The sequence below is a fragment of the Oncorhynchus masou genome, chromosome 5 (genome assembly GCF_036934945.1).
Source record: "Oncorhynchus masou masou isolate Uvic2021 chromosome 5, UVic_Omas_1.1, whole genome shotgun sequence".
NCBI lineage: Eukaryota > Metazoa > Chordata > Actinopteri > Salmoniformes > Salmonidae > Oncorhynchus > Oncorhynchus masou.
The window spans coordinates 85,588,476-85,608,401 of NC_088216.1; the positions used below are offsets into that span (position 1 = coordinate 85,588,476).

The 19,926-nt window shown below is 45.0% G+C and overlaps 1 protein-coding gene across 1 annotated transcript; it reads right to left on the bottom strand.

Moving 5' to 3' along the window:
- Nucleotides 1-13,775: 13,775 nt before the first annotated feature.
- On the bottom strand, nt 13,776-19,611 carry LOC135528112 (elastase-1). Its single transcript, XM_064956941.1, has 8 exons — nt 19,543-19,611; nt 18,337-18,440; nt 17,559-17,659; nt 17,218-17,343; nt 16,165-16,301; nt 14,514-14,656; nt 14,099-14,248; nt 13,776-13,876 (listed from the first exon to the last, which is right to left on the bottom strand). The coding sequence occupies exons 1-8, from the start codon at nt 19,580-19,582 to the stop codon at nt 13,865-13,867; spliced, it is 813 nt and encodes a 270-aa protein (XP_064813013.1). The 5' UTR covers nt 19,583-19,611; the 3' UTR covers nt 13,776-13,864.
- Between the last annotated feature and the right edge of the window lie 315 nt (nt 19,612-19,926).

Below are 19,926 nucleotides of genomic sequence, written 5' to 3' on the forward strand. Positions count from 1 at the left end.
TCGGGTGGTGTAGGTGTCCTGGAGGGCAGGTAGTTTGCCCCCGGTGATGCGTTGTGCAGACCTCACTACCCTCTGGAGAGCCTTACGGTTGAGGGCGGAGCAGTTGCCGTACCAGGCGGTGATACAGCCCGCCAGGATGCTCTCGATTGTGCATCTGTAGAAGTTTGTGAGTGCTTTTGGTGACAAGCCGAATTTCTTCAGCCTCCTGAGGTTGAAGAGGCGCTGCTGCGCCTTCTTCACGATGCTGTCTGTGTGGGTGGACCAATTCAGTTTGTCTGTGATGTGTATGCCAAGGAACTTAAAACTTACTACCCTCTCCACTACTGTTCCATCGATGTGGATAGGGGGTGTTCCCTCTGCTGTTTCCTGAAGTCCACAATCATCTCCTTAGTATTGTTGACGTTGAGTGTGAGGTTATTTTCCTGACCCCACAATCCGAGGGCCCTCACCTCCTCCCTGTAGGCCGTCTCGTCGTTGTTTAGTAATCAAGCCTACCACTGTTGTGTCATCCGCAAACTTGATGATTGAGTTGGAGGCGTGCGTGGCCACGCAGTCGTGGGTGAACAGGGAGTACAGGAGAGGGCTCAGAACGCACCCTTGTGGGGCCCCAGTGTTGAGGTTCAGCGGGGAGGAGATGTTGTTACCTACCCTCACCACCTGGGGGCGGCCCGTCAGGAAGTCCAGTACCCAGTTGCACAGGGCGGGGTCGAGACCCAGGGTCTCGAGCTTGATGGCGAGCTTGGAGGGTACTATGGTGTTGAATGCCGAGCTGTAGTCGATGAACAGCATTCTCACATAGGTATTCCTCTTGTCCAGATGGGTTAGGGCAGTGTGCAGTGTGGTTGAGATTGCATCGTCTGTGGACCTATTTAGGCGGTAAGCAAATTGGAGTGGGTCTAGGGTGTCAGGTAGGGTGGAGGTGATATGGTCCTTGACTAGTCTTTCAAAGCACTTCATGATGACGGAAGTGAGTGCTACGGGGCGGTAGTCGTTTAGCTCAGTTACCTTAGCTTTCTTGGGAACAGGAACAATGGTGGCCCTCTTGAAGCATGTGAGAACAGCAGACTGGTATAGGGATTGACTGAATATGTACGTAAACACACCAGCCAGCTGGTCTGCGCATGCTCTGAGGGTGCGGCTGGGGATGCCGTCTGGGCCTGCAGCCTTGCGAGGGTTAACACGTTTAAATGTTTTACTCACCTCGGCTGCATTGAAGGAGAGACCGCATGTTTCCGTTGCAGGCCGTGTCAGTGGCACTGTATTGTCCTCAAAGCGGGCCAAAAAGTTTAGTCTGCCTGGGAGCAAGACATCCTGGTCCGTGACTGGGCTGGATTTCTTCCTGTAGTCTGTGATTGACTGTAGACCCTGCCACATGCCTCTTGTGTCTGAGCCATTGAATTGCGACTCTACTTTGTCTCTATACTGACGCTTAGCTTGTTTGATAGCCTTGCGGAGGGAATAGCTGCACTGTTTGTATTCAGTCATGTTACCAGACACCATGCCCTGATTAAAAGCAGTGGTTCGCGCTTTCAGTTTCACGCTAATGCTGCCATCAATCCATGGTTTCTGGTTAGGGAATGTTTTAATCGTTGCTATGGGAACGACATCTTCAATGCACGTTCTAATGAACTCGCACACCGAATCAGGGTATTCGTCAATGTTGTTATCTGACGCAATACGAAACATGTCCCAGTCCACGTGATGGAAGCAGTCTTGGAGTGTGGAGTCAGCTTGGTCGGACCAGCGTTGGACAGACCTCAGCGTGGGAGCTTCTTGTTTCAGTTTCTGTCTGTAGGCAGGGATCAGCAAAATTGAGTCGTGGTCAGCTTTTCCGAAAGGGGGGCGGGGCAGGGCCTTATATGCGTCACGGAAGTTAGAGTAACAGTGATCCAAGGTTTTTCCACCCCTGGTTGCGCAATCGATATGCTGATAAAATTTAGAGAGTCTTGTTTTCAGATTAGCCTTGTTAAAATCCCCAGCTACAATGAATGCAGCCTCCGGATAAATGGTTTCCAGTTTGAAAGAGTTAAATAAAGTTCGTTCAGAGCCATCGATGTGTCTGCTTGGGGGGGGATATATACGGCTGTGATTATAATCGAAGAGAATTCTCTTGGTAGATAATGCGGTCTACATTTGATTGTGAGGAATTCTAAATCAGGTGAACAGAAGGATTTGAGTTCCTGTATGTTTTTTTCATCGCACCATGTCTCGTTAGCCATAAGGCATACGCCCCCACCCCTCTTCTTACCAGAAAGGTGTTTGTTTCTGTCGGCGCAATGCGTGGAGAAACCCGTTGGCTTCACCGCTTCGGATAGCGTCTCTCCAGTGAGCCATGTTTCCGTTAAGCACAGAACGTTACAGTCTCTGATGTCCCTCCGGAATGCTACCCTTGCTCGGATTTCATCAACCTTGTTGTCAAGAGACTGGACATTGGCAAGAAGAATGCTAGGGAGTGGTGCACGGTGTGCCCGTCTCCGGAGTCTGACCAGAAGACCGCCTCGTTTCCCTCTTTTTCAGAGTCGTTTTTTTGGGTCGCTGCATGCGATCCATTCCGTTGTCCTGTTTGTAAGGCAGAACACAGGATCCGCGTCGCGAAAAACATATGCTTGGTCGTACTGATGGTGAGTTGACGCTGATCTTATATTCAGTAGTTCTTCTCGACTGTATGTAATGAAACCTAAGATGACCTGGGGTACTAATGTAAGAAATAACACGTAAAAAAACAAAAAACTGCATAGTTTCCTAGGAACGCGAAGCGAGGCGGCCATCTCTGTCGGCGCCGGAAGTAACCAGGTTACATTAGCACTTTCCAAATCCCCATAGACTCTCTGTGTATCAGTGTCATAGTGTACAATTAGTTCACATTTAGCACTGTCCAAATCCCCATAGACTCTCTGTGTATCAGTGTCATAGTGTACAATTAGTTCACATTTAGCACTGTCCAAATCCCCATAGACTCTCTGTGTATCAGTGTCATAGTGTACAATTAGTTCACATTTAGCTGTCCAAATCCCCATAGACTCTCTGTGTATCAGTGTCATAGTGTACAATTAGTTCACATTTAGCACTGTCCAAATCCCCATAGACTCTCTGTGTATCAGTGTCATAGTGTACAATTAGTTCACATTTAGCACTGTCCAAATCCCCATAGACTCTCTGTGTATCAGTGTCATAGCGTGGGAATATGTTAGCATTTAACTGTCCAAATCCCCATAGACTCTCTGTGTATCAGTGTCATAGCGTGGGAATATGTTAGCATTAACGCTAATGCATTTGAAATTCATACAGTATTTGTCAAGGGTTGCCCTTTAAAACCAGGTGGCATCTTGAAGAAAACAAGATAGCATCGTTAGCCCCTTGTTAATGTTCAACCATGTGCTGTTTGTAGGCTACTGCTAACATGCAATGTGCATTTGATGATGAATGCTTACTGACAGTAACAGCTGCATGATATTCATCTGGTTCATCTGTTGTGTTTTGTCAGGTTTTAGGTTTGAGTGTAAAAGTCCCATGGGAACCAAATGTTACTTTAAGTGAAGAGGCCTTGCTCTCAAACTCACACACAGACAGTTTATCAACCAGTATAACACACACAGACAGTTTATCAACCAGTATAACACACACAGACAGTTTATCAACCAGTATAACACACACAGACAGTTTATCAACAGCATAACACACACAGACAGACAGTTTATCAACCAGTATAACACAGGCAGACAGACAGTTTATCAACCAGTATAACACAAACAGACAGACAGACAGACAGACAACACAAACAGACAAACAGACAGACAGACAGTTTATCAACAGTATAACACACAGACAGTTTATCAACAGTATAACACAGACAGACAGACAGACAGACAGACAGACAGACAGTTTATCAACAGTATAACACAAACAGACAGACAGTTTATCAACAGTATAACACAGACAGACAGACAGACAGACAGACAGACAGACAGACAGACAGACAGACAGACAGACAGACAGACAGACAGACAGACAGTATATCAACCAGTATATCAACCAAATTGAACTTTTTTTAGTGCACAACTCTTGACTTCAACCTCAGGAGGCTGAAGAAATTCGGCTTGTCACCAAAAGCACTCACAAACTTCTACAGAGGCACAATCGAGAGCATCCTGGCGGGCTGTATCACCGCCTGGTACGGCAACTGCTCCGCCCTCAACCGTAAGGCTCTCCAGAGGGTAGTGAGGTCTGCACAACGCATCACCGGGGGCAAACTACCTGCCCTCCAGGACACCTACACCACCCGATGTTACAGGAAGGCCATAAAGATCATCAAGGACATCTACCACCCGAGCCACTGCCTGTTCACCCCGCTATCATCCAGAAGGCGAGGTCAGTACAGGTGCATCAAAGCTGGGACCGAGAGACTGAAAAACAGCTTCTATCTCAAGGCCATCAGACTGTTAAACAGCCACCACTAACATTGAGGGGCTGCTGCCTACACACTGACACTGACTCAACTCCAGCCACTTTAATAATGGGAATTGATGGGAAATGTTGTAAATATATCACTAGCCACTTTAAACAATGCTACCTTATATATATGTTACTTACCCTACATTATTCATCTCATATGCATACGTATATACTGTACTCTATATCATCGACTGCATCCTTATGTAATACATGTATCACTAGCCACTTTAACTATGCCACTTTGTTTACATACTCATCTCACATGTATATACTGTACTCGATACCATCTACTGTATCTTGCCTATGCTGCTCTGTACCATCACTCATTCATATATCCTTATGTACATATTCTTTATCCCCTTACACTGTGTATAAGACAGTAGATTAGGAATTGTTAGTTAGATTACTTGTTGGTTATTACTGCATTGTCGGAACTAGAAGCACAAGCATTTCGCTACACTCGCATTAACATCTGCTAACCATGTGTATGTGACAAATAAAATTTGATTTGATTTGACTTGGGCCCATAGGGCTCTGGTAGTGCACAACTCTTGACTTGGGCCCATAGGGCTCTGGTAGTGCACAACTCTTGACTTGGGCCCATAAGGCTCTGGTAGTGCACAACTCTTGACTTCAACCTCAGGAGGCTGAAGAAATTCGGCTTGTCACCAAAAGCACTCACAAACTTCTACAGAGTGCACAATTGGAGCATCCTGGCGGGCTCACCGCCTGGGCCCATAGGCTCTGCTCCGTGCACAACTCTTGACTTGGGACCATTGGGCTCTGGTAGTGCACAACTCTTGACTTGGGCCCATAGGGCTCTGGTAGTGCACAACTCCCGACTTGGAAGGCCATAGGGCTCTGGTAGTGCACAACTACCACTTGAGCCCTGCTCTGTTCACAACTCTTGCTTGGGCCCATAGGGCTCTGGTAGTGCACAACTCTTGACTTGGGCCCATTGGGCTTCTGACTCAAGGCCATCAGACTGTTAAACAGCCACCACTAACATTGAGGGCTGCTGCCCACAACTCTGACTCAACTCCACTTTAATAATGGGCCCATGGGCTCTGGTAGTAAACAATCTCTTGACTTGGGCCCATGCTGGGCTGTTGACTGGGCCTACATTATTCATCTGGTATGCACAACTCTATCAACGACTGACTTGGGGCCTGGTAGTGCCACTTTAACTTGCCACTTTGTTTGCACAACTCTTGACTTGGGCCCATAGGGCTCTGGTAGTGCACAACTCTTGACTTGGGCCCATGGGCTCTGGTAGTGCATCACTCATTCATATATCCTTATGTACAACTCTTTATCCCCTTACACTGTGTATAAGACAGTAGATTAGGAATCTGGTAGTGCACAACTCTTGACTTGGGCCCATAGGGCTCTGGTAGTGCACAACTTTGACTTGGGCCCATTGGGCTCTGGTAGTGCACAACTGTGACTTGGGCCCATAAAATTCTGGTAGTGCACAACTCTTGACTTGGGCCCATAGGGCTCTGGTAGTGCACAACTCTTGACTTGGGCCCATAGGGCTCTGGTAGTGCACAACTCTTGACTTGGGCCCATAGGGCTCTGGTAGTGCACAACTCTTGACTTGGGCCCATAGGGCTCTGGTAGTGCACAACTCTTGACTTGGGCCCATAGGGCTCTGGTAGTGCACAACTCTTGACTTGGGCCCATCGGGCTCTGGTAGTGCACAACTCTTGACTTGGGCCCATAGGGCTCTGGTAGTGCACAACTCTTGACTTGGGCCCATAGGGCTCTGGTAGTGCACAACTCTTGACTTGGGCCCATAGGGCTCTGGTAGTGCACAACTCTTGACTTGGGCCCATCGGGCTCTGGTAGTGCACAACTCTTGACTTGGGCCCATAGGGCTCTGGTAGTGCACAACTCTTGACTTGGGCCCATCGGGCTCTGGTAGTGCACAACTCTTGACTTGGGCCCATCGGGCTCTGGTAGTGCACAACTCTTGACTTGGGGCCCATAGGGCTCTGGTAGTGCACAACTCTTGACTTGGGCCCATAGGGCTCTGGTAGTGCACAACTCTTGACTTGGGCCCATTGGGCTCTGGTAGTGCACAACTCTTGACTTGGGCCCATAGTGCTCTGGTAGTGCACAACTCTTGACTTGGGCCCATAGGGCTCTGGTAGTGCACAACTCTTGACTTGGGCCCATTGGGCTCTGGTAGTGCACAACTCTTGACTTGGGCCCATTGGGCTCTGGTAGTGCACATTGTAGGGTGACATTTTGCGACACAACCTTAAAACCCTTTTCCTGATGTGTCAGAGTGAGTTCAAATACAAGTTGGAATGTGTATCTTTTTAATAGCTACAGATAAGGTCATAATCCAAAACGCAAGCAGACATTTTTAATGACTTTCAGTCCTAATTAACGTGATGTATAAAGTGACTGCTGGTGTTGAGGACGTGCCTGTTATCCCTATGGTCAAACAGTCTATTATTGTAGCTATCAGGACCGAGGCTTGGCCTGGCAAGACCCGGTGAATGGATGGTGAAAAGAGTTGGAATGTTCTTTCAAGAAATAGAATCAACTAATCTCCTCAATGAGAGCCAATGTCAAATAGTTCACAATAGAACACAGAACATGGAACGCAGAACATAGAACTCAGGACGCAGAACATAGAACTCAGAGCACGGAACGCAGAACATAGAACTCAGAACATGGAACGTAGAACATAGAACTCAGAACATGGAACGCAGAACATAGAACTCAGAACATAGAACTCAGAACATGGAAGGCAGAACATAGAACTCAGAACATGGAACGCAGAACATAGAACTCAGAACATAGAACTCAGAACACGGAACGCAGAACATAGAACTCAGAACATGGAACGTAGAACATAGAACTCAGAACATGGAACGCAGAACATAGAACTCAGAACATAGAACTCAGAACATGGAACTCAGAACATAGAACTCAGAACACGGAACGCAGAACATAGAACTCAGAGCACGGAACGCAGAACATAGAACTCAGAACATGGAACGCAGAACATAGAACTCAGAACATAGAACTCAGAACATGGAACGCAGGGTGCGATCAGCTTGAAATCAAAGTTTCAGTGAGAGTTTGACTATGTCACTACTCCTGTGGAGTACACTTCCATACACTATGGAAGTTTAAGTTGTGAATTATTTACCTCAAACCTCAATGTTGACCGTAGGCTTATAGTTCATATGCACATTATAATATTAATCTATTTCTTATCTCATGAAACTAGAAAAAATCTGCATGAATGTGCTCTTAAACACACCGAATAAAAAATATAAACGCAACATGTAAAGTGTTGGCCCCATGTTTCATGAGCAGAAATAAAGATCACAGAAAGGTTTCATATGCACAAAAAAACGTATTTCTCTCAAATGTTGTGCACACATTTGTTTACATCCTTGCTAGTGAGCATTTCTCCTTTAGCCAATATAATCCATCCACCTGACAGGTGTGGCATATCAAGAAGCTGATTAAACAACATGATCATTACACAGGTGCACCTTGTGTTGGGAACCATAAAAGGACGCTCTAAAAAGTGCAGTTCTGTCACACAACACAATGCCACAGATGTCTCAAGTGTTGAGGGAGCAGTGCAATTGGCATGATGACTGCAGGAATGTCCACCAGAGCTGTTGCCAGATAATTGCATGTTCATTTCTCTACTATAAGCCGCCTCCGACGTAGTTTTTGAGAATTTTATAGTACGTCCAACCGGCCTCACAACCTCAAACCACAAGCATGGTGTCATGTGGGGCGAGCTGTTTGCTGTTTGCAACTTTGTGAACAGAGTGTCCCATGGTGGCAGTGGGGGTTATGGTATGGGCAGGCATACGCTACGGACAACGAACACAATTGCATTTTATCAATGGCAATTTGAACGCACAGAGATACCGTGACAAGACTCTGAGGACCATTGTTTAGAGCTTGAGGTAGTCACCTCATACAAGTACTTGGGAGTATGGCTAGACGGTGCACTGTCCTTCTCTCAGCACATATCAAAGCTGCAGGCTAAAGTTAAATCTAGATTTGGTTTCCTCTATCGTAATCGCTCCTCTTTCACCCCAGTCGCCAAACTAACCCTGATTCAGATGACCATCCTACCCATGCTAGATTACGGAGACATCATTTATAGATCGGCAGGTAAAGCTGCTCTCGAGTGGCTCGATGTTCTTTACCATTTGGCCATCAGATTTGCCACCAATGCTCCTTATAGGACACATCACTGCACTCTATACTCCTCTGTAAACTGATCATCTCTGTGTACCCATCGCAAGACCCACTGGTTAATGTTTATTTATAAAACCCTATTAGGCCTCCCTTCCCCCTATCTGAGATATCTACTGCATCCGTCATCCTCCACATACAACACCCGTTCTGCCAGTCACATTCTGTTAAAGGTCTCCAAAGTACACACGTGCCTGGGTCGCTCGTCTTTTCAGTTCACTGCAGCTAGCGACTTCAACGAGCTGCAACAAACACTCAAATTGGACAGTTTTATCTCCATCTCTTCATTCAAAGTCTCAATCATGGACACTCTTACTGACAGTTGTGGCTGCTTTGTGTGATGTATTGTTGTTTCTACCTTCTTGACCTTTGTGCTGTTGACTGTCCCCAATAATGTTTGTACCATGTTTTGTGTTGCTAACATGTTGTGTTGCTGCCATGTTGTTGTCATGTTGTGTTGCTACCATGTTGTTGTCATGTTGTGTTGCTACCATGCTGTGTTGTCATGTGTTGCTGCCTTGCTCTGTTGTTGTCTTAGGTCTCTCTTTATGTAGTGTTGTGTTGTCTCTCTTGTTGTGGTGTGTTTTGTCCTATATTTATATTGTATTTATTTATTTATTTTAATCCCAGCCCCCGTCCCCCGTCCCCACAGGAGGCCTTTTGTCTTTTTGTAGGCCATCATGTAAATAAGAACTTGTTCTTAACTGATTTGCCTAGTTAAATAAAGGTTAAATAAAATATAAATAAATAAATATTTGTGAGGCCTATTCTTTTGTTAATGTGTCTGTGACCAGCAGATACAAGTCATGTGAAAATCATGGATTAGGGCCTAATGAATTTATTTAAATTTACTGATTCCCTTATACGAACTGTAATGCAGTAAAATCTTGAAAATTGTTGAATGTTGCGTTTGTATTTTTGTTCAGTGTAAATCGTTATGTCCCACTATGAGACAGCGTCAGAGTATTATTAGTTTGTTGTATTTTAGCCCCACCTAGTGAGTAGTTACAATATGGATAATTTTGCAGTGGTTCCCAAACGTTTTATCGTCCCGTACCCCTTCAAACATTCAACCTCCAGCTGTACCCCCTTTAGCACCAGGGTCAGCTGTACCCCCTTTAGCACCAGGGTCAGCGCACTCTCAAATGTGTTTTTTTTTGTCATCATTGTAAGCCTGCCACACACTATACGATACATTTATTAAACATAAGAATGAGGGTGAGTTTTTGTCACAATCTGGATCATGGGTAGTGACAAAGAGCTCTTATAGGACCAGGGCACAAATAATAATATAATAATAATCAATCATTTTGCTCTTTATTTAGCCATCTTACATATAAAACTTTATTTGTTCATCAAAAATCGTGATTAATTCACCACAGGTTAATGAGAAGGGTGTGCTTGAAAGGATGCACATAACTCTGCAATGTTGGGTTGTATTGGAGAGTCTCCGTCTTAAATCATGTTCCACACAGTCTGTGCCTGTATTTCGTTTTCATGCAAATGAGGGCAGAGAATCAACTCTCACAGAGCTACGTGGTTGCAAAGGGCATCAGTGTCTTAACAGCACGATTTGCCAAGACAGGATACTCTGAGCGCAGCCCAATTCTGAAATCTGACAGTGGCTTCTGATTAAATTCAATTTTTACAGAACCGCTTGTTGCAATTTCGATGAGAATCTCTTGTTCAGATATCTGTAAGTGGATGGAAAGACGTGTGTTGTCCATGGGGTGGCAGGGTAGCCTAGTGGTTAGAGTGTTGGACTAGTAACCGTAAAGGTTGCAAGTTCAAATCCCCGAGCTGACAAGGTACAAATCTGTCATTCTGCCCCTGAACAGGCAGTTAACCCACTGTTCCTAGGCCGTCATTGAAAATAAGAATTTGTTCTTAACTGACTTGCCTAGTTAAATATGTAAATGCAGACAGAGAAGAGCTACAACATCTTAATCATAGCCTCAATGTTGTCCTGCACTTTGACTATAGCTGTGGAGAGTCCCTGTAATCCTAGATTCAGGTCAGTCGTGTGAGAAACTCGTCCTCATGCAAACGGTCAGACAAGTGAAAATTATGTTCAGTAAAGAAAACTTTAAACTCGTCTCTCAATTTAAAAAAAACGTGTCAATACATTGCCCCTTGATAACCAGCTCACTTCTGTATGTTGTAAAAGTGTTACGTGGTCACTGCCCATTTCATTGCAAAGTGCAGAAAATACACGAGAGTTCAGTGTCCTTGCTTTAACAAAGTTAACCATTTTCACTGTACAAAATGTCTTTCAAGCTGTCAGGCATTCCTTTGGCAGCAAGAGCCTCTCGGTGGCGCTGGGAGCAACTGTCTGTGTGGCCTACCACTTCGTGGCTGAGCTGTTGTTGCTCCTCTATGTTTCCACTTCACAAAAACAGCACTTGCAGTTGACCGGGGCAGCTCTAGCAGGGCAGAAATTTGACTAACTGACTTGTTGGAAAGGTGTCATCCTATGACAGTGCCACGTTGAAAGTAACTGAGCACTTCGGTAAGGCCATTCTACTGCCAATGAAGATTGCATGGCTGTGTGCTCAATTTTATACACCTGTCAGAAAATAGGTGTGGCTGAAATAGCCGAATCCACTAATTTGAATGGGTGTCCACATACTTTTGTATATGTAGTGCATGTACTGCCGAATGATGTATAGTGTATAAACCCTGGATTGCTGTATTAGTCAGTGAGAGGCTTTGAAACCATCGGTCAGTCACGTTGGTACTACCCAATAGGAGCAGTCCTCCATAGGAATGAATGTAATTCGCGTCCTCAGAGCATGCGCAGACCAGCTGGCTGGTGTGTTTTCGGACATATTCAATCAATCCTTATCCCAGTCAGCTGTTCCCACATGCTTCAAGAGGACCACCATTGTTCCTGTTCCCAAGAAAGCAAAGGTAACTGAGCTAAACGACTACAGCCCCGTAGCACTCACTTCCGTCATCATGAAGTGCTTTGAGAGACTAGTCAAGGACCATATCACCTCCACCCTACCTGACACCCTAGACTCACTCCAATTTGCTTACCTCCCAAATAGGTCCACAGACGACGAAATCGCAACCACACTGCACACTGCCCTAACCCATCTGGACAAGAGGAATACCTATGTGAGAATGCTGTTCATCGACTACAGCTCAGCATTCAACACCATAGTACCCTCGAAGCTCGTCATTAGGCTCAAAACCCTGGGTCTCGACCCCGCCCTGTGCAAATGAGTACTGGATTTCCTGACGGGCCGTCCCCAGGTGGTGAGGGTAGGCAACAACATCCACACCCCGCTGATCCCCAACACTGGGCCCCACAAGGGTGTGTTCTGAGCCCTCTCCTGTACTCCCTGTTCACCCATGACTATGTGGCCATGTACGCCTCCAACTCAATCATCAAGTTTGCAGACGACACTACAGTGGAAGGCTTGATTACCAACAACGATGAGACGGCCTACAGGGAGGAGGTGAGGGCCCTCGGAGTGTGGTGTCAGGAAAACAACCTCACACTCAACGTCAACGAAACAAAGGAGATGATCGTGAACTTCAGGAAACGGCAGAGGGAGCAGCCCCCTATCCACATCGATGGAACAGTAGTGGAGAAGGTGGAAAGTTTTCAGTTCCTCGGCGTCACATCACGGACAAACTGAATTGGTGAAGAAGGAATCACCGCCTGGTATGGCAACTGCTGAAGAAATTCGGCTTGTCACCAAAAGCACCCACAAGCTTCTACAGATGCACAATCGAGAGCATCCTGGCGGGCTGTATCACCGCCTGGTACGGCAACTGCTCTGCCCACAACTGCAAGGCTCTCCAGAGGGTAGTGAGGTCTGCACAACGCATCACCGGGGGCAAACTACCTGCCCTCCAGGACAACTACACCACCCGATGTCACAGGAAGGCCATAAAGGTCATCAAGGACAACAACCACCTGAGCCACTGCCTGCTCACCCCATAATCATCCAGGAGGCGAGGTCAGTACAGGTGCATCAAAGCTGGGACCGAGACTGAAAAACAGCTTCTATCTCAATGTCACGCCTTGGTCTTAGTATTTTGTGTTTTCGTTAATTAGTTGGTCACGCCAGGGTGTGACATGGGTTTATGTTGTTATATTTGGTATTGGGGTTTTGTAGTTATTGGGATTGCGGCTGAGTAGGGGTGTTGCATAGGTTTGGCTGCCTGAGGCGGTTCTCAATCAGAGTCAGGTGATTCTCGTTGTCTCTGATTGGGAACCGTATTTAGGTAGCCTGGGGTTCACTTTGTATTTCGTGGGTGATTGTTCCTGTCTCTGTGTAGTGTTCACGTTCCGTTTTGTTGTTTTGTATTTATTAGTTATTCATGTATAGTTCCGTTTTTTCTTCATTAAAATCATGAGTAACCAACACTCTGCATTTCGGTCCAACTCTCATTCAACAAACGAAGAATGTCGTTACACTCAAGGCCATCAGACTGTTAAACAGCCATCACTAACATTGAGTGGCTGCTGCCAACACACTGACTCATCTCTAGCCACTTTAATAATTAATAATTGGAAGTAATAAATGTATCACTAGTCACTTTAAACAATGCCACTTTATATAATGTTTACATACCCTACATTACTCATCTCAATCATTTTGCTACAGTCGCACTAACATCTGCTAATCATGTGTATGTGACCAATAAAATGTGATTTGAAATCTACAGTATTTCAATTAAATGTTTCAAGGACAAAATTAAATGTATTGAAGTAGTGTTGTAGTGGGGACATAATATAATTTAAAAGTATGCATGAATGTGTCTATAATAGAATAAATTAGGCAAAAACAAATGTAGATATTAATAAATGCATTTCTATATCTCCTAACTATTTTTACACTGGTGGGGGAGTTTCAAGATGAAGGCACGGTGGCTTCAAAACAGAGCCCCCGTATACGTCATCTAGTGTATACATAAATCATTGGTACTGCCAGGGGAAATTTACTCAAAACTGTGCTCATGTTTAACCCTATCACGGCTCTGATCAATTTACATATGATATCTTAAAGTGGAGAATAACATTGAGATAGATTTGACTTGTTACACGTAGACAAGACAACAGGTTTACTGAACATTTTTACATTTATTTAACTTTAAAGAGCAGAATGTAAATGAAATTGAGCTGGGTTGTGCTCGATGACCACGTTCCCTTTCAACCCATGATCTGTAGAGGAAAGGACAATTAATTAGATCCGCCATTCAGACGTTTGCCCAAAATACAGTCAATATTGTTACTGAGACGGACACCAATTTGACAAATTAAAATGTGCATAACAAGGTGTCATCCATCTTGGGTATGTCATCTAATATAACATTAATGTCATAGACAAGCTTGGAGAGAAATAAAGTCATGTTCTTCTCCTGTCTCTAGCTCTACAGGACGTACCCCGTTCATCCAGCTGATGTAAGCAGACACACGGGTGAAGACAGTGGGCTTGCGGGTGGCGTTGCATCCGGCGCTGGAAACGAAGCTGGCAATACCGTGGACATAGTACTGACCGTTGACCTGGCAGTTCAGGGGGCCGCCAGAGTCTCCCTACAATGAGAGAGAGAGAGAGAGAGAGAGAGAGAGAGAGAGAGAGAGAGAGAGAGAGAGAGAGAGAGAGAGAGAGAGAGAGAGAGAGAGAGAGAGAGAGAGAGAGAGAGAGAGAGAGATCTTCCTCAGGACGAGACCAGGGAAAGATACTTACAATACATCAATGATTTGTTGTTTTTTTCAGTTCTAAATAAGTAAGCAATGACATCATCTAAATTATAAAGAAATATAATTGACTGCAATTATTCCATTGGACTGGTCTTACATTGCAACCAGAGTTGGCTGCGCCACCGGCACAGACCATGGTGGTCTTGATGGTAGATCCCCACCAGCTAGAGCTGGAGCAGGTCTGGTGGTCAACACTGGGCAGCCAAGCCTGCTTCAGGCTGTTGGACAGAGGACCGCCGGCTACAGGGAAGACAGGGGACACGTTAGAGGAGAGAATAGAACCGCCGGCTACAGGGAAGACAGGGGACACGTTAGAGGAGAGAACAGAACCGCGGGCTACAGGGAAGACAGGGGACACGTTAGAGGAGAGAACAGAAGACCACGTTAGAGGAGAGAACAGAACCGGGCTAAGACAGGGAAGACAGGGGACACGTTAGAGGAGAGAACAGAACCGCCGGCTACAGGGAAGACAGGGGACACGTTAGAGGAGAGAACAGAACCGCCGGCTACAGGGAAGACAGGGGACACGTTAGAGGAGAGAACAGAACCGCTGGCTACAGGGAAGACAGGGGACACGTTAGAGGAGAGAACAGAACCGCCGGCTACAGGGAAGACAGGGGACACGTTAGAGGAGATAACAGAACCGCTGGCTAGAGACCGCTGGCTAGGGACACACGTTAGAGGAGAGAACAGAACCGCTGGCTACAGGGAAGACAGGGGACACGTTAGAGGAGAGAACAGAACCGCCGGCTACAGGGAAGACAGGGGACACGTTAGAGGAGAGAACAGAACCGCCGGCTACAGGGAAGACATGGGACACGTTAGAGGAGAGAACAGAACCGCCGGCTACAGGGAAGACAGGGGACACGTTAGAGGAGATAACAGAACCGCTGGCTACAGGGAAGACAGTGGACACGTTAGAGGAGAGAACAGAACCGCTGGCTACAGGGAAGACAGGGAACACGTTAGAGGAGATAACAGAACCGCTACAGGAAGACAGGGGACACGAGAAGAACAGAACCGCCGGCTACAGGGAAGACAGGGGACACGTTAGAGGAGAGAACAGAACCGCCGGCTACAGGGAAGACAGGGGACACGTTAGAGGAGAGAACAGAACCGCCGGCTACAGGGAAGACAGGGGACACGTTAGAGGAGAGAACAGAACCGCCGGCTACAGGGAAGACAGGGGACACGTTAGAGGAGAGAACAGAACCGCTGGCTACAGGGAAGACAGGGGACACGTTAGAGGAGAGAACAGAACCGCCGGCTACAGGGATGACAGGGGGCACGTTAGAGGAGATAACGGGTAGAGGTAGAGATAGCCAATATCTCTACCTGCACATGACCATCTGATCAGTTATCACTCCAGTGTTAATCTGCAAAATTGTAATTATTTGCCTACCTCCTCATGCCTTTTGCACACAATGTATATAGACTCTTTTTTTTCTACTGTGTTATTGACTTGTTTATTGTTTACTCCATGTGTAACTCTGTGTTGTCTGTTCACACTGCTAAGCTTTATCTTGGCCAGGTCGCAATTGTAAATGAGTACTTGTTCTCAACTGGCCTACCTGGTTAAATAAAGGTGAAATAAAAATAAAATAAAATAAAAAACGGGATGGAAATCATATGGCTCCATCAACTTCTAAAGAAAAAAAGAATATCAACTAGACACAAATATAAATGTACAAATATTAACCCAAAACCATTTACAAGTTCAGTTACTGTTAGCTACTTATGCAACTCACTGGAGGTGCGTCCCCATCCGGTGATGTAGCAAGGGTTGTTGTTGGGCAGGATCTGGCCAGATGGAGGGAGAGCAGCCAGCTGGACAACAGAGTTCAGGGAAGCCTCCGTGTCCAGACGCAGCAGAGCGATGTCATATCTAAGGAATAGAAGGTTATACATCTTCGGGTTATCCAGTGAGGGAAAAGGGTATTTGATCCCCTGCTGATTTTGTACGTTTGCCCCCACTGACAAAGACATGATCCGTCTATGATTTTAATGGTAGGTTTATATGAACAGTGAGAGACAGAATAACAACAGAAGAATCCAGAAAAACTCATGTCAAAAATGTTATAAATTGATTTGCATTTTAATGAGGGAAATTAGTATTTGACCCCCTCTCAATCAAAAATATTTCTGGCTCCCAGGTTTCTTTTATACAGGTAACGAGCTGAGATTAGGACACAGTGTCATATCTGAGGAACACAATGTCATATCTGAGGAACACAATGTCATATCTGAGGAACACAATGTCATATCTGAGGAACACAATGTCATATCTGAGGAACACAATGTCATATCTGAGGAACACAATGTCATATCTGAGGAACGCAATGTCATATCTGAGGAACACAATGTCATATCTGAGGAACACAATGTCATATCTGAGGAACACAATGTCATATCTGAGGAACGCAATGTCATATCTGAGGAACACAATGTCATATCTGAGGAACACAATGTCATATCTGAGGAACACAATGTCATATCTGAGGAACACAATGTCATATCTGAGGAACAGAAGCACATGTTCAGGAGGCATACTGCCTCCTAACCTTCTTCCTGTTCTTCGATGCTTCAACCCGAACACATCTACGTAACACTAGGATCATTCTCCGGGTAATTGTTACTATAAACATACTACAGAACACTTATTTTTAAGATGTAATAAAATGGTATCATTAGAATCTGTCAAAAAAAATAGAGACATTTAACTAGTGTAGTTCAATTCAAAAACCAACTATTGACGCAATTTAAACAAAAAAAAACAATCGATTACAAAATGAGTTTCGTACCCTGCAGAAACACTGTTTGAGTTCCACAAGTTGTGGATGTAGACTTTGTTGACGGTCACGATCTGCTCCTTACCCTCGTTGGTGTTCAGGTTGTGCTCTCCAAGAACCACACGCCAAGTCCTCTGGCTGCACACACACACACAGGTAAGCAATAATACATTGGTCAACTAGGAAGTCACGTCCATATTCTATAAATGGCATTTGAATCAACATTTTTTCTAAACTAGCTATTTATCTTGTATAATGTATTTGTATCTGTGTATTTGGGCTGTTATTCTTTAGTGTAAAGTTCACTCTTGGAAAAAAATGTAGTTATTCTATAATGTCTTCCTTTGTCCAACCTGTCCACACAGTGAGCAGCAGTCATCACCCATCCTCTCCTGATCAGAGTACCTCCACAGGTGTGGTAGTAGGAGCTGCCAGACTTGTACTGGAGAGAGATCTGAGGACAAGAGAGAATGAGAGAGAGGTGAGAGAGAGAATTCAACTAACTATTGTAGTGTTTGGTTCTTCATAAAATATTTGGCAGTCATCACATACATATTTTTTTTTTTGGGGGGGGGAGTTTTTAAAATAACTTGCATATATTAAAATACCGTAAAATATAATCGAGTTTTCTGAGAGATACTCAAAATACCTTCAAATATTATTTGTTTTTTTTCTGAGACCTGTATTTGAACATCAAAACGCAATCAAACAATTGCATTTTAGTTGAAACTCTAAATAGAGTACAACTGAGTGTACAAAACATTAGGAAAACCTGCTGCGGGAAGCATTGGAATCAACATGCTTCCCTGTGGAACACCTTGGACACCTGGTAGATTCCCGACCAATTGAAGATGTTCTGAGAGCATAAAAAGGGTGCAACTTAATATTAGGAAGGTGTTCTTAATGTTTTGTATACTCAAGTGTATATTCAACTACCTTGAGTATTTGAAAGTTAGTATTTTCAAATATACTACAAAATACACAGTTTAATTCAAGTAAAAGTCATATTTTTGGTGTTGTTGCCTGGTCCCAGAACTTTATGTATCATAGCCAACTCCTATTACAAGTGGAGTATCGAAGAGTTGGCTGAGGCACATATCGTACAGTCCTGGGATCAGGCTAATGTTTTACCTGCCAGGGCCAGGAGTTGGGCTGGGCGACCTCACCACCCACAACTCTCTGCTCAGGAACATCTTCCAGGTATCTGGGTTGTGGCTCCAGATCCATAGTCAGCACTGCAGGAGGTTACAAGGGGGGGGGGGACACGACATACAGCTAAAAGTAGATTTCTTCTGGATGCTGTACGTACTCAAAGAGAGAGAGAGAGAGAGAGAGAGAGAACGAGACACAAGGAAATTGAGAAAATGGAGAGGAGGGAGAGAGTCTGAATAAAAAAAAGAGAGTGAGCGTGAACGGGGGAGAGTGTCTGGTAGAAAAATAGAGAGAGAGAGAGTGTCTGGTAGAAAAAGACAGACAGAGAGTGTCTGGTAGAAAAAGACAGACAGAGAGAGTGTCTGGTAGAAAAAGACAGACAGAGAGTGTCTGGTAGAAAAAGACAGACAGAGAGAGTGTCTGGTAGAAAAAGACAGACAGAGAGAGTGTCTGGTAGAAAAAGACAGACAGAGAGAGTGTCTGGTAGAAAAAGACAGACAGAGAGAGTGTCTGGTAGAAAAAGACAGACAGAGAGAGTGTCTGGTAGAAAAAGACAGAGAGAGAGAGTGTCTGGTAGAAAAAGACAGACAGAGAGAGTGTCTGGTAGAAAAAGACAGACAGAGAGAGTGTCTGGTAGAAAAAGACAGACAGAGAGAGAGAGTCTGGTAGAAAAAGACAGACAGAGAGAGTGTCTGGTAGAAAAAGACAGACAGAGAGAGAGTGGGTAGAAAAAGACAGACAGAGAGAGTGTCTGGTAGAAAAAGACAGACAGAGAGTGTCTGGTAGAAAAAGACAGACAGAGAGAGTGTCTGGTAGAAAAAGACAGACAGAGAGAGTGTCTGGTAGAAAAAGACAGACAGAGAGAGTGTCTGGTAGAAAAAGACAGACAGAGAGAGTGTCTGGTAGAAAAAGACAGACAGAGAGAGTGTCTGGTAGAAAAAGACAGACAGAGAGTGTCTGGTAGAAAAAGACAGACAGAGAGAGTGTCTGGTAGAAAAAGACAGACAGAGAGAGTGTCTGGTAGAAAAAGACAGACAGAGAGAGTGTCTGGTAGAAAAAGACAGACAGAGAGTGTCTGGTAGAAAAAGACAGACAGAGAGTGTCTGGTAGAAAAAGACAGACGGAGAGAGTGTCTGGTAGAAAAAGACAGACGGAGAGAGTGTCTGGAAGAGGTACATTTCTTACCCAGGGCTGCGAGAGCGCTCAACAAGACGAACCTCAGCATGTTTTCCGTCTGTTAGTGTCAGTCTTTCCTGATGGAATATTCCGGTCCCCGTTTTATACCCTCAGGAGACATGAGAACACCTCTCCTGACCTCCTCCTGTCTGCTGGTTTGGCTCGACCAGGCTGTAGGGGTTGTGTCCCAAATCACACACTATTCTGTGCACTAAAGTGGGGATAAAATGTAATTTGGGACGTAGGTGTAGTGTACTTTCAGATTGGCAACACAAGGTGTAGAATGGACCTGCTGCTGCTGTTATTATCAGCGTGAGATAAGCAAAAGGCAAACAGAAACACCCCACATGAAAAACAAACCCGAGGGTTTACAATCTTCACAATAAACCACAC

Coding starts and splice junctions, on each gene's coding strand:
- LOC135528112 (XM_064956941.1), bottom strand. CDS start 19,582: ATGCTGAGGTTCGTCTTGTTGAGCGCTCTCGCAGCCCTGG. Junction 17,660..18,336: donor CCAACTCCTGGCCCTGGCAG/GTAAAACATTAG, acceptor TCTTGTCCTCAG/ATCTCTCTCCAGTACAAGTC. Junction 17,344..17,558: donor GCTGCTCACTGTGTGGACAG/GTTGGACAAAGG, acceptor GTGTGTGTGCAG/CCAGAGGACTTGGCGTGTGG.